General features: G+C 42.7%; 1 protein-coding gene across 1 annotated transcript in view; it reads right to left on the bottom strand.

The window, feature by feature from the left end:
* Positions 1–14,712, bottom strand: part of MED13 (mediator complex subunit 13) — a 51,363-nt gene extending 36,651 nt beyond the window's left edge. Inside the window, exons 1-3 of the mRNA XM_021416114.1 lie at positions 14,003–14,712; positions 12,002–12,236; positions 3,142–3,310 (exon numbers count right to left, since the gene is read on the bottom strand). Coding sequence (XP_021271789.1) covers positions 3,142–3,310; positions 12,002–12,236; positions 14,003–14,068 — 470 coding nt within the window. The 5' untranslated portion in view covers positions 14,069–14,712. The remainder of the gene's footprint in view (positions 1–3,141; positions 3,311–12,001; positions 12,237–14,002) is intronic.

Here is a 14,718-nt window from a genome sequence, read left to right as displayed (position 1 = left end):
GGCAGATCCAATTTCACCAAATACACGACTGTCTCACTTTTCCCAACGCTGGTTTTAGACTGGGGGGAAGCAGGGGGAGGGAGGGAAGAGCAGGTCATGGTGATTGCCCTGCAGCCCCATCAGCATGCAGTGTGTGACTGCGTAATGCAAACATCTGACGTTATTGCTTTACCAGAAACATTTCTTTTTTTAAATAATTTAAAAGAGATTTAACAATAATATAAGGTCAGTTTCCTGAGTTTTAGTAGTCAGATCATAAACAGCATTAAATAGTGAACATCTAAAACCAATTCGTACTTCCTCGGTCATTTATTCACATGCCTCATAGCCATCAGTTTCTGAGCATTGACAAGCGTGCTTTTAAGAAATTAAAAAATGAAATGATGAGAAAGGAAGGGCAGCCAGGCTTCCTGCCTGCTGCTGAGGACCTGTCCTCTTGGCCCACCACCACCTCCAAGTCACAGCCTCCTGCAGCGCACTGCCCAACAAAGTCCCTCAGTCCCTGCTGCACTGCCACAGTGCTGATCTACGTAGTTGGGACAACAGGTAACAAAATCTCAAAATTCAGGTGGGAACAATCACGCATGAAAGAAATAGAGTTATCTGTACATGCTTCAAAGAGAAAGAAAGTGAAGAAGTGGGACCAGGGCTCTACACAGCTATCTCCAGCTCCAGCACACTGAGGTTAGCCAGTTACCTTCGCAGTCAAGAGCATCAAAGTCTTTTAAGATTGCCTACAAGAACAACAACCTTATCTAAATCTGTAGTTACAATATACAGAAGTTCAATCTACATAGTAACTAGCCTCATCCCAAAGTACAGGGTAGCATAAACTCTGATCGGAAGCAGACTGGTAGCAGACTCCATACCCAGGATAATAGCATCTCTAAATTATACAGTCACGTGGATTCTATACTCAGGGTTTCCAAGTTAATGCAAGGCACAGACCCACAGAACACAAAGCACAGAGAATGAAAGCAGCCACTAAAGATAACAGCAACAAGGGCTGAAATGAAGCAAAGCAACGTTCATTCACTGACTACAGAGCAGGGAAAATCCTCCCTCATCTGGGGTACATGCCCTTTCTCCTGTATTTCTCCCACTATTCCATATTTTCTAGGACCAAAGGGAGGAATAAAGATATACCAACATCATCACAAGGTAACTTTTTTTTCCATTCTTAATAATGAGATAGGCATTTAATGAGCACAAGTAATACAGGGAAGTAATTACAACCTTCCTGAAGAGAAATGTTTTATTCTCCATGACAGGTGCAGTATCTGCCACGTTCATCCACGACCACCTCCACACAGGAGGAGCACTACTATTCCAGAGGGTAATATATACATATAGGAAGAAGTAGTCTTCTGAAAAAAAAAGACTCTATTCTTTCCACATCAAGAGGAGAGTACGACACACTTTTGAAATCAGTGTTATGAACGTATGAACTGCTATTCTTATTACTAGAAAGATGGAGAAAATGCAAAAAAAAAGAAAAATATAGCTTCAAAAAGAGTGTTATGATTTTTAAGATAAGTGCATCCATTGGATCAGAGGCCTTAGCAGGTACCTCTGAACAACCTAACAAAATTAAAGACATTCCTAGAAGGGATGAGCAAAATATGCCAGGAGTATGCACATATGTTAATTACTCCCCTCACTTTAGTGGTTTATTTCATACAAACCACTACTCAGAATATCAAGTGGTTGAGGTACCTGGTAGAAAACACAGATTTCTCTACAATAAAATTGTTTTATGCAGATCAGTCTTATCTTTCCATCTATTTTTTCAGTAGTTCTGAACTACTTATCGTGAAGTAGTGTTGTGGGTAAGCTCACAATTCCTTCAGTTACTCTCATCAAGCATGCTGACCTTCTGAGCTTCTTAAAAAAAAGAATCAGTTTCCAAATTAAACAAATGCTGCTATTTTATTTTAAAAGCTTTCATCAGCTTTTCCAGCTGCTGCAGAGTGCTTTACAGAATTACTGCAGGAGATGCCATGACATAACGAATGCTGGGTTTGAATGGCAATTTGGAAAACCAGTTCCTCAGCTGAGAAAAGCCCAGAGCGTGCCAAGACAATATCAATCTAAATAGTTAAAAGTAAACTCTTTATTATTGATTTATGGCACCAACAGAGAGAAATGGGTGGACAAGGACACTCCAGAGAGGAGACATTTGCCCTGACTAGGGTGAAGAAACGGATGCCTGAAACTAAAAGGACAAGTTTACCCATAAATTAAAAGCAGCAGTCCACAACTGATAGAAACACACACAAACATGTGCTTCTGCTGCTTTTGCTGCAAAACAGTTCTAGATTTTCTTCAAGTTTAAATTTATTGCAGAAGATGCCAAAGGCCAACCCCACATCCAATAAGCAAAGCCACCAATCTCCAAGTTTTCTGTATGCAAGATTTAACACATGCATAAAAAAAACACCACAGATAAAAACAAATAAGAAAACCCACCATCATTCTCTAAGCTTTAAATTACTTGGGATTTTAAAAGCTGATTTGGGAACAGAGATTAAACTTGTTCCAGATAACCTAGTTTTTATTCGTTTCATTACTTATTGCTAGGCAACATAGACCGTGTCAAACCACGTTAGAACCATGAGGAGCAGTTCTTCCAATCTGGAGCAGACATTTGTTCCTCACCCTCCTCCCCCTTGGTGAGGAGGCCATGTGTATTTCTCTACCTACAACGTCCCCAGATGCAACTTTCTTTCTGGCCAGGAGCTAACAAACTCTCTTTCCAAAGTCCCCTGCATGTGATGCCTGAAAACAGCTCTCTAGATTCCACTTCCTCAAAGAACGAGTACTATTTACAGTCAGAATTAGTCCCGGTCACTATACTGGTAGCTTCACAGCAGCTGTCCTTTTCTTCATTCCAAAAAGACTCTAGCTTCTTTTACAACTTTTCTTATCTATGGTCTTCAATACAGAGAGACATGTTATTATCTTCAGTATTACTGCCTTTCTTCATAAGAAAGTTCTGAAGAACTCCCAAAAGGCAGAAAAACAAGAAAGATCAGAGATTCAGGATCCCAAACAACCCATAAATTGAGCGCTCTTAATTAAATGTTTCTTCTAGCATAAAGCTTAAATAAATTCTACAGCTTCTTTAATAAAGCATCCTACCTTTTGTTTATAGGTTTTTCATCTTTCTCATAAGGCTTCACAAACCATTTCCCAATGCGCACAAAATTCCGGTTCATTAAACACCTCTCCAACAGGTTGTGAACGGCTTTGAAAAGCAGAGTGCGACATTCGTAAGAAAGTCCATTCTCCCAAACACCATCTTCTTCTTCTACAAGGCAAAGAAAAGGAAGAAATTAACATTGAATTACAACCTATTATTTCACGTAGTAGGCATCTCATGAAATTGTTTCCTCTCCCACAAGCTCTTAAGACAGTCACAGCGTAACATACAACCAAAGAAAGCCTGTAACGTGAGCAGAATAATTAGAATGTTACAAGAGTATATCTGCTAAAAGTAATCAGTTATAAAAATCTCTCCCCCACACTCCTTCCTTAAAAAAAAAAAAAAGGAAAAAAGATTCAAGGCTATTTGTAAACAGAAGGAAACAACTAGCACCAGTATGTTACATGTTGCAGTCTGCACAACCACTTACCTGTTTGCAAGGTGCCTCATGTTTTGTGTATTTTGAGCTAGTTATGCTGACATTATCTTGACAGTTATGCTTAACAAAAAAAAAAAAACAACAACAAATAAAATTGCCCACAGCCAGATTTTAAAAATATCTTTGTGTATTTGGCTACCATTCACTGAGGAGCCAGGCAAAAGTATTAATGATTAATTGACCCTTAATGGTCATCCATTTGCTAATGAGGAAGGGAGGTGGGGGGTGGGGAAAAACACCACTCAGATTCAGAAAGCAGTGGTAGGAACAACCTGAACCCTCTCCTCAGAAGATTCACACAACTGGAATTGTCTTTACTATTTGAAAATAAACAAATAAACAGGAAAGATAGTCAGTCAGGCTAGCGCCACTTTCAGATCTATAAACAGAACAGCAAACAGAGACAAAGCCCAATGATACGATACTGATACGATTCTCAAGTGAAACACTGAGATGTTGTGCACGTGCCCTACAGATCAAACACAGGCGTGGAATCCAACTTACGCGAGCCAAGTCAATTTTCCAAATCAGAAAGCAAGATTCTTTACAAGAAACTGGAATCTCTTCAACCACTCTGGCTCATATTCAGTGCTTGAACATACATTACAGGCCCTAGGAGCAGTGGTACCAAAGAACTACAGTGGCAGCCACGCCACACAAGTGAGAGGAGAGACATTTCATGGTTCCCGTAACATCTCTCAGTGCATGTTGTGGTACGGTTCATTCCATCAACGCACTGATATGGAGGATAATACAGGAAAACTCAGCATCTTCTCCCTCAGTTACCAGCAATCACGTCCTACCCTTATGCCTACGACCCTCGTACATCGTGTTTGACATATCCCCAAAGATGTGCTACCGGTCACCTGGGACTAGCTTAGCACAGTTATTCTTACTGCTCCATTGCTTTGGCGCTCCAGGTAACAGCACAGACTTAACTGACTACCTGACATGGATAAGGAGACATTTTTACTTCTGTCTCTGGGTAGCTGTGGAACAACGTAGGCTGAAAGGGACCTGTGGAAGTTGCTTGCTCCCACTCATACCCAGAGTTCAAAGCTAGACCAGGCTGCCCATATCCCTTACCCATCACCCCTCGCATCTCCAAGAAGTGAGGTCTTACAGAAGCAATCTGCCAGCTCACCTCTCTTTCAGAGAGGATTTGGGTTCAAACAGCTTCCTTCTGGTTTGCTTCATGGTCAGAAAACCTCAGCAACACAGCCAAGTCCTTGCATTGTAAATCGCCCTTTGAAATAAGCCCCTTCACCTTTATCTGGAAGCCACTTAGAAGCTTAAAAGGTTGCAGCAGTATTAAGTAGAGTCTCAATATCCTTAAATTAGAGAGCATGTAGAAAACCAAACACCTAAGGTTTTTATTTAGAAGGAAACACTACAGCTTATTACAACAAGCAATGTTTAAGACAAGGATGAAGAGAATGGAGTTTCAAGGTCCTATTGCAACTAGAAAATGGGGGGGACACATCTGTGTCCTGTTTCATTCCACACAAATAAGTGCACGTTTCCACTCCACGTCACTGCTGTGAGTTACAGAAGATTACTCACTGTCCCAGAATCCTTCTCTGAGGAATAGGAGAATAGTAAACAGACCTGCCCCATAATTTGTAAAGGAAGAGATGCACATCACTACAGATGAATCATTGCATGAAATATTTTTCTGGTAAAGACAAGAAAAATTTAGGAAATGCAGTTCCTTGCTAAGAGACCTCACTGTGAGTTTTTTTTCCCTTCCATCACCTTACTCCGGTGTTGAAATTCAGCAAAAACTTGTTTTGCAAACCATAAAGCTACAAGATAATATGGTAACTCACCGAAGAAAACATCATACAAGAAGCTTGCAACAAAAAGCAACAAAGGTCCAAAGTCAAAGGGCATAAAATGCCAGTGCCAAGAGGACACATTTTTCCCCGGCTCAGAGATTTGGAGACACACACAATCGAGCAACCCTATCCTGCAGGCAGCTTTGCTGCTCAGCACACACTGCTCAACCGGTGGCAAACAAGCAGCTCAATAGAGCAAATATTAACTACAAAGCTTAATGATATTGGACTTTAACTGCACAATAAACTCCGCACCATTTCAAAGGTTAAATACTTGGTTTCTATATGGGTTTTGTCATTTTAAAAAAATCATTCTAAGAATCCCCCCCCCGCATCAATTACCCATTACGGGAGGGTAACAAAGAGTTATTTCCAGCCTTTATGCCCAGTTTTGTTTTGACATATTAGTGTATCAATGAGCAGAAAGATGCTGAAGTTGCACATGCACTGAAGTGTAGCTCACAGCTTTTATTTTGATGGTCACACTACAGGCACAAAGGAGAAGTTTCAGTTTGCAGAGGATACTACAAAGCACTGAGTATTCCATTTAACATTAGTAGTTGTGCTGACAACCAAGTTATTAACAAAAGTTTGCATGCAAGAACTTGCCACAAGATTGTTTCAGCAGCAAACTAAGCTAGGAGAGTTCTTAGGAATTACAAAAGAGGAGCATATTATGTGGGGTAAGTGTAAGGCTTAGGTGGAAATTACAATTAAAGCTCTAGAATTTGAAAAGACAGCATGCTATGAATATGCCTGCTGATCAGAAAAAGCACTTGGGATCGACAGCATCACACTTGCTGAGGAAAGGGAGGGTGAGAAGGAATGGTGGTTAAAGATGCCTTCACTTCAGAGCATTACTCAAATTTGTGCAGAAAAGCAGCAGTAAGTGCTCTGCATTGTTTCAAAGTCTATTCAGTCATCACCCCCCACCCCTCTTATTTTGGTGGTGGACGGAAGGAGAGAAGTGTGACGTTTGCTCAGACCTCCCAAATATTTTTCTTCTTTATTTAAATGGTCGTTTCCCAACATCCAAAAAATCCTCTTGCTTAATAGGAATTGTACAAAGTAAACCATAAAAAATCCTTTTGTGAGTGGGAGAGGAAGAGACAGTTTCATCTTCTAATCTTTCGTAAACCAAATAACGGTAAATGTTCAACCTGATAGTAGCAATAAACCAAAATAAGTCGCTGATTCATTTTAAGAGGCGTTGAGCCACAGCTTTACTTCAGACAAGCGATATCCACAGAAGTGCTCTGGTAATCTGGAGGTTACAAATCTTCTGTTGTTGACTACAAATACTTCTGGTTAGTCCTCTTGCTCTCTGCTCCAGTCAACTGCTCTGTAGCATATTGGTCAACTCATTAGACAAGTATTTACATAAACTGTCCCCCTGTAATGAATTTTGTTCCTCTCTCTTTATACCACATACTAAGTGGAGAGTTTGCTTTACCTGAACCTAAAGTCACAATCAAGCCAGCACTTTGGACCACAGCTTCCCCCCCATATTACTTTAAATACACAGGAAAAAAAAAAAATCCATTCCTTCATATTCTGATTCAGAAACATCCTTATAGAGCACTGCTAACTTTCATGGGCTTCTTTTCTGTCACCATTTGACAGCGAGCCAATTATAGAAATAGACAGATGCAAAACTGATTTATACGATCAAATCCCACTTCCTATGCAAGTGTCAGACTACAATTGTTGCTGTATATTGTAGTTACATGATAGTAACACTTTGGGTGATATTACCTTTTAAAAGAAAAAAAAATCATTTAAAAATCCAAATACTCAGATGAAATAAAATTGCTCAAAGTAAGAATTACCCTATTAACATACTGAAAATAGCTTTGAGGGCCTATATCCCTCACAAAACTAAGTGAGAAGCACCCATTTGTGTTTAGAGAGGTGCTGACTAGAGCTCAGAAATACCAGCTTCAGAATCCAAGTAAGAAAACATATGTTGCACGGTTGTATCTAATCTACATTCACTGAAAACACTCCAGTTTTCCAAACTTGTTGCAAAATTTCATCAACTGAGAGACAAGCCAAAACATGAGCCACTGTCCCAAATACCATCCTCAAAATACTCAGCACTACTACAAGTCAGCTTTTGTAGCGTGAGCCCTTCACCAGCACCACATGAATGCATTTTATGCTTTTCTACTAAGCAGAAGTGGTTTGTTTCCTAAGCATTACAAGCCTGAAGCTACGACCTTTTTGTAAGAACGTAACTATGCTTGCCTACAAACTGCCTTCAGTATCTGCTAGCTCTAAGATCCCTTGCACAGAGAACCTGTGGCGTGGCCACAACAAAATAAGCTGAACATCTTTTCCACTGCACATTTCACTACTATCCTCCTCCACACCATCTTGGAGTAATTCCATAAGCAGGTATATTGTTAAATCTCATCCTTAGATATCGTGGGCTCATTGCTCTTATCTATGCATGTATATGATGCACGTGATGTTGTACCTGCTGCCAGCTGCAGATTTTTTTTTTTTTTAAAGAATGCATACTTTTCATGGTAGCTCTCGTAGTAAAGTGAGTTTAGGAAGCAAATGGTATCTAAAACAAAACAAAAACACAAACAGCAAACCACCAGCTGAGCTGTTTTCCAAGCTCACTTTGCTGAATACTTGCAAGCGGCAGGCTTTTCTGCAGAGCTCACAGTATGATAACTGGCTCGGACTCCGGTTTCCATTGTATTAGAAGTAATGAGACACCCGATGCTGACATCAGCACAAACCAAGCTGCTCTCAGATCTGTTTGGAGACAAGGATATGACCTATAATGCACATACACCGAGAACTAGACAACACACAGAAAGAAGCCCTCGCTGCCATCGCTGTTGCTGTTTTCCCCGCTCAGGATCAGCAACAAGCCATTGTCATACAGACCTCACTCCTCCTTCCTTAAAGCTCTTCTAGAGGCTCAGCACGGAGCTAAGACCAGCATTATGCTCATACATTTATCCTTCACAGAAGTGGGAGGAAGACTGCTCGGCAAACAAAAAACGGATTAACTCGATATATGACAGATACGAGGAAAACACTCTAAAGTAAATTAACGAGATTTAACAGACACCAGAAGGAAAAAGCTGCAACTTATAGCTCACCATTTCAAAGATGCAACTTGAAGGTCAATGGCACACTGAAGCTTTCCCCTACCCAAGCATTAATCAAAACGTAACCATTTCCTTGGGACTATGTCTTGTGCATAATTCATGCCCAACTGTTCTCAGGTTTGAAACCGCTACCAATTCTACCAATTTAAAAAAAGTATAGGCAACCACTTCAACAGAATTAAAAAAAAAAGAACCTAATAAAAAAAAAACTGTTGATTAGACCAGTGAGAGATCACTGCCTTCTGAAATTCTCTGATACGTCCTACGTTAAGGTTTGAGCTGCAGAAATTACTATAATCAAGCCTCACCGTCACAACAAAAACATAACCTTTGAGGTTGTTGGAGGATAAAATAACATTTCACTAACTTCTGCCTGCCTCTGGCTATGTTGAGGGAGAAACAGACCGACGGGTTTTTTGGTAATACATACAATAAGTAGCTTCTTAGGGAAGGAAAAGAGAAATGATTCAGTGAAGTCAATATTACTGATCAATTACTAACTCTGAACAAGTCTCCTTTTGACATGCCCCCAGGCAACAACAATCCCTGACCATCAACAAGACTGTTACCCAAGGCTCGATACGAGAACTCAGATATAGCCAGTAGCAGTCATTCAGACATACCTCTAGGGCAAAGGCAGAACTTCTAGAACATACAGGCTGAAGAGAGAGAGAAACATCTTTTTTATCTGATATGCACAGATGTACACCCACAAAACTATATGTTCCCTTTTGAAGTGATCTTGGGAAGATGCTTCTGCAGGGGATAAAGAGATTCTTGAAGGCTGCCATATTTCAGGTGCTGAGAGTTGATGACTGAGATGTGTTCCAGACACTGAACATCCATTATTCATTGGAACAACAAATCACAAAGAAATGATCAAAAACTGCCAAAGTACTGACCTCTCCCTAACAGGCACAGTCTCATGCCAAAGGAAGCCAAAACCAAAGCTGTCCCCCTTCCCTGTCTGTAGGCAGCAAAGGACACGCCAGCAGCAGAAAGCTGTTCCTACTCCTCTTCTGCTCTCAGTTCTTTAGGACAATTCCTCTCCTACTGAGTAGAAAAATTCTAAATGAGGCGGCACCTCAACCATCAGCAGCAAACAATTTCCAATCAATTTTGAAGGTAACAAGCCTCTGCCAGGAAGTAATTTATCTTTCCCATTGAAAATGGGACAAGCAATCATTGGGAGAACAGGGCAGTGTGAATTACTAGGAGAAATTGTCCACCAATGAAAAAATCCATTAGGTCTATGACAAAGGTCAGATAACATTGTTTGGGTTCAGCCGTAATTCTTTCTTATATGAGGTTCACATGAAGATTTTGTGTAACGGGGAAGAGGAAAAGCACAGGTGCAGGCACTCCTCAGACATCTCCTCCACAACCCAGCTGTTGAATATGTTTATCAGCTTCTGGTCATGTAAGAACCAAGCAGACTAATGTGTTATGACGACCCTTTTAATTAAGAAGAGATTAAAAAAAACTCCCTGCTAAAACTACCGTGTCTGTTACCTATGCCCATGTGTAGAGGTACTATCTTGTGAGTGGTAAATACTTTTCCACATAAATGCTTAATAGCAAAACACAAAGAATAACCTGTCTGGAAGTGCAGACATCCACAGATGACCTGAGCAAAGACAAGACCTGAGCAACTGCAAAGGCACCCCTGGGAGACATGCATCCACTCCTAAGTCTTCCTTCCAGCGCAGGAGGGGTTAGGAGTTGATAAACACACATCACCCTCAGTGCTTATCTACCTGCCCAGAAGTGTAAATCTCTAAATACAAACACAAGCTGACCTAAAAGCTCAGCTACAAAACACTGCTGGTTCAAAAGGTACCTTAGCACTAGCAGATAGATTCAAGGGAATGGAGAAAGGAAGTTGTTCAGACAAGATTTGGATGGCCACCGAGAGCAGAAACAAAGTCTCCAAATGGCTTAAGTTGTAAAACATGGACACAAATGTAACAGGCTGGGCTCACTTTAATCTCACCAGCCAACAGCACACAAGTTCAACACAGATACTCTCCCACAACAGTTGGTCTTTGCTCAGGGCAGGCCCAGGCCAAAAATAGCCTTTAGTCTAAGTTACATCTCAGCCATACAAAGGATGTTTCCTGCAGGTCAAGACCGAGGTTACTCATAGGGCAAAAATAAGGAAGCCATCAATGCACTGAAATATCAAGCAACCTACAATGTCAATAACAATTTAAAGAAGCAAAGTTTTTATTTCCAGGACAGACAGGAATACCAGCAGCATCCCAACTCCAAAGTCCATTATTCAAACCAATAAACACGACTTCAGTATGTCGATTCTTTTCCAGATCACATCATTGGCACAAAAACCCACAGGTTAAATTATTTCAAGTCACCTGCCACAGCGGCACTTCAAATTTGTATTTGTTCTTCAGCTTATCCACAAACACAGCATTAACAATTTCTGGTTACCAGGTCCCCAAACCTTGGTCTCGTTTTACACGTCAGTAACTCAAATACTATACATAACTTGAAAGGAAATTACAGTGATGAGACTCTCTCCCCCCTGAATCAGTGTAGTCTCACCAACAGATTTACACATTGTCTAAACGCTGAATTTCATCACATAGCTTTCCAGTTGCTTATCATACTTTTGGAAACTGACACCAACAAGTAAACGCTTTCAAAATAAAGTGCCAAGTCTCAAATAGAACAGTGTTGAGAAATATAAATATTGTCAGTCTTTCTGAAGTGGCAGGTCTGAGTTTGAAAGCACGTACAGGATCAGAGCACCGGGAAAGGGAGAGAAAAATGCAAGGTTTAAGGATTCTCACACAAAACCATGAAGCAAATTGCCTTCTTTTGAGGACTTCCCACCAACAATTTGACTTCTGATCCAAACCATTCCCAATGGTTCAGAACTGCCCAGATCTCTACAATTTTTACTACATAATAAAATGGGGTTTCTGTTTGAATTTTAAAGTCCCCATTACCCAGCAAAAGAGACCTGATCAAAACATGTTTAAGGCATCGCTTCTGAATCACAGGCACAGCCTTGGGCACAAGAAGCCCAAAGAAGTTGCCAAAATTCATAGGCGTACTTGCTTCGATGTTTTTGTATATTTCCCCCCCCAAAAAAAGAAGACAGCAGAGAGGAAAAACTTGTTTCTTTATTACCCAGCAGACCAAGACCACCTAAGCCGTTCAATCAGTGCACTGCCATCGTAATTTGGCTTCTAACAGTTCTTCCCACTATCACCATAAAAATCAAAGTTGTAGATTATGGGAATACATTTATCTTATCTCTAGACAACAGTTTATCTCACATAGACTTCTGCAAGGGCTGGCAGGAGAACGCCCTGGGTAACGGCACCCTTGCACTGACCAAAAGAAGGTATTAATTTCTTCCTACCTGAGAGATCATGATGGATAAGGTCAGCAAAGTTGGGGTCATCACCCCACCAAAATATCCACAGCTCCCTGCGTCCAGGTCTCTGGTCTCGGCGCCAAACACTGAGCACATCCGCCTTCAGACAGCGACTGAAGCTGCTCAAAATAGGGTCCTCTTCCGTGACCGGAAAGAGAATGGGGGCAGACGTTGGACCCTGCCATACGTATCGCTTCCATTTAATCCCAGTTAGATCAGCCTAAGGGAAGGAAAAAGAAACCGACCATCAGACATCGGGGTACATTCCCGACTGAAACAGCCAGCTGCAAGAGAAACCATGCTTCTAAGTTCCGTGCACCTGAGAAGATAAATTGGAAATAACCGGGCACCCTGTTTCAAAATCTCTTAATAGCTGCACTAAAGCAAGAGCTGTTCATTTTCACTGCAGCTTTAAAGTGACAGGGAAAAAAAAACCATCCAATTTGATTTAAAACAAAAATGAAAAATGAGGGACAGTTATTTAATTATTTGCAGGCTCCAACTGTCCAATCTTTTAAGCACTTGCCTTAGCAAATAACTACTCACTTCATGCTCACTTATGCTTACGCTGCTTTTTGAAATCCAAGATTACTCTGAGGATACAGGAAATATGGAAAAATCGAACTCAGGCATACGTTCTGCCAGTCCTCTGCTACTTCAGAAAATGTCACAGCTTCCCTATCGTAAAATTCCCTATCGCGCGCAGGAAGCTTCTCAAGCGCACTTATTTTACTCCGAGCCATCACGCTTTTCATTTCCCACACCACATTTTAAGAATTTAAATCCTGTTTCTCTCATTAAATTACACATCATTGGTTATGATCCACTAAATCCCCTTCTGGGCAAAGCTTCATCCGACTTTATAGAGCGAAGAGCTACCGCCGTACCTAGCGGGAAAGCGACAATTCCTGGATTATCCCCAACCCAGCACCTCACCAAGTTTTAACACTGAGCTTCTCCCCCTCGAGCACTGCGGCCTTCAGGCCCTTTGGGGCCGCATCTCCCCTCGGCTCCCAGGGAGAAGGCAGCACGGAGGTGAGATGCCGTTTGCCAACAAGTCACTGATTTCCCTCCTAGCACACAACGCACCTAAGAGCACCGCAACATTTAAACCTAACATGGCAGCCTCCTACCTTGAGGAGAAGAAACAAATTAGATGGAAGCTACGGGGGCTGCAACAGTTGACATTCAGACAACCGGGATTTACAAAGGCAGCAGCACGATGGGGTGCAGGCCCCAAGGGGTTCCCCCCTTACAACAACCCCTGCACCACAGCCTGGCATAGGTTTTATTATTATTATTTTTAACTTATAATGATCTCCAGAATAATAATTAAAAAAAATACATCAGGCAGCCATCTGATATTGGCTGATTTGCATTAAGCTGATGAAGGAGGTGAGCGCAGCGCCCAAATTGCATCACAGCCCGATGAAATCCAATCTGCGTTGGGCGCTACCAAAATGAAAAAATCCCAACAATTTCGTACTGAGGTTGGGGAAAAAAAAAAAAAAAAGAGCACAAAATGGTGCACAACGAACAGAAGACAGCGGGGCTCCACTGAGTGCTTGGGGGTCTCGGGGTAAGGGAGACTGGGGGTGGCTTAAGGCAAGGAGAAGGGTTTGGGCCGAGGTCTGTACGGGATGCGTGCAGCGGGGAGGGAAAGGAGAAAGTTGGCCGAGGGGAGAAGGCACAGCTCCCTCCCGTAACGAGACGGGGAGGAGAAAGAAAGCCCAAAAAGTTGAGGGCAGGGCCGGAGCCGCGAGGCCCGGGCAGAAAGCGGAGGGAGGGGCGAGGCGAGGCGGCGGGGAGCCGGGGGGGCACGGAGAGCTGGCTGCCGCCCGGCTGGGCCTGCTCCGAGGGCTCCTCCAGCAGAAGCTCTGCTAAAAATGGCTGCTTGCTGCCACTGCCCGGCCTCCTCCCCTCCCCCGGCCGCCTCCCGCTCCCACTCCGCGCACGTCGCGCGTGTGCGCGGCCGCGGGCGCTCACCAGGCAGAAGAGGTTGGAATGGCAATCCTCCAGGCTGGCCCCGTTCGGCACGAAGCAGGAACTCATCCTCACAGCCACAACCCACACGCCATTATCCCACAGCCTCCGACAAGAAAGAAAGAGACAGACAGAGAGAGAGAGAGAGAGAGAGAGAGAGGGAGAGGGAGAGGGAGACAGACACTGCGAGGGGACGGGGGAGGGGGCGAGGCACACGCACAAATAATAATGCAGTTAAATAAGGGCTTTACGTACGCACACACACACGGAATAGTGGCAGGATAAATAACCCGGGAGGGCGTAAGAGAGGGGGTTAAAAATTATTATAATTTTTTTTTTTTTTTTTTTTTTTAAAAGAGAAACTCAGAGCGTTTTCTCCTCTGGATATGAAATGGGAGGGGGGGGGGGTTGCAAAGGGGAGGACAGAGGGAGGCAGTGGGTAACGCAGCGCAGATCGGGATCAATCCCCGCTCCTCTTCTGGAGGGGAGGCGAAGGGGTGATGTATCCAACAGGAGAAAATGGGGTAACGAATCCGGGGGCTAAGGGGAGAACCCGGCCGGCATCTCTCCTTCCTCTGATCGCGGGGAAATAAATAATCCAATGGGGTAATTAATCCTCCTCTTCCTCAGGGAGAAAGGGGCACAGCGCAGTGCCCGGGCAGGGCCCAATCCCGGCTCGTGGCTCCGCAGTCCGAGGGCAACAGGGTATGCGCGGAGGG

Source organism: Numida meleagris, chromosome 18, assembly GCF_002078875.1.
Source record: "Numida meleagris isolate 19003 breed g44 Domestic line chromosome 18, NumMel1.0, whole genome shotgun sequence".
Classification (NCBI taxonomy): domain Eukaryota; kingdom Metazoa; phylum Chordata; class Aves; order Galliformes; family Numididae; genus Numida; species Numida meleagris.
This window is presented reverse-complemented; position numbering and strand designations above follow the sequence as displayed.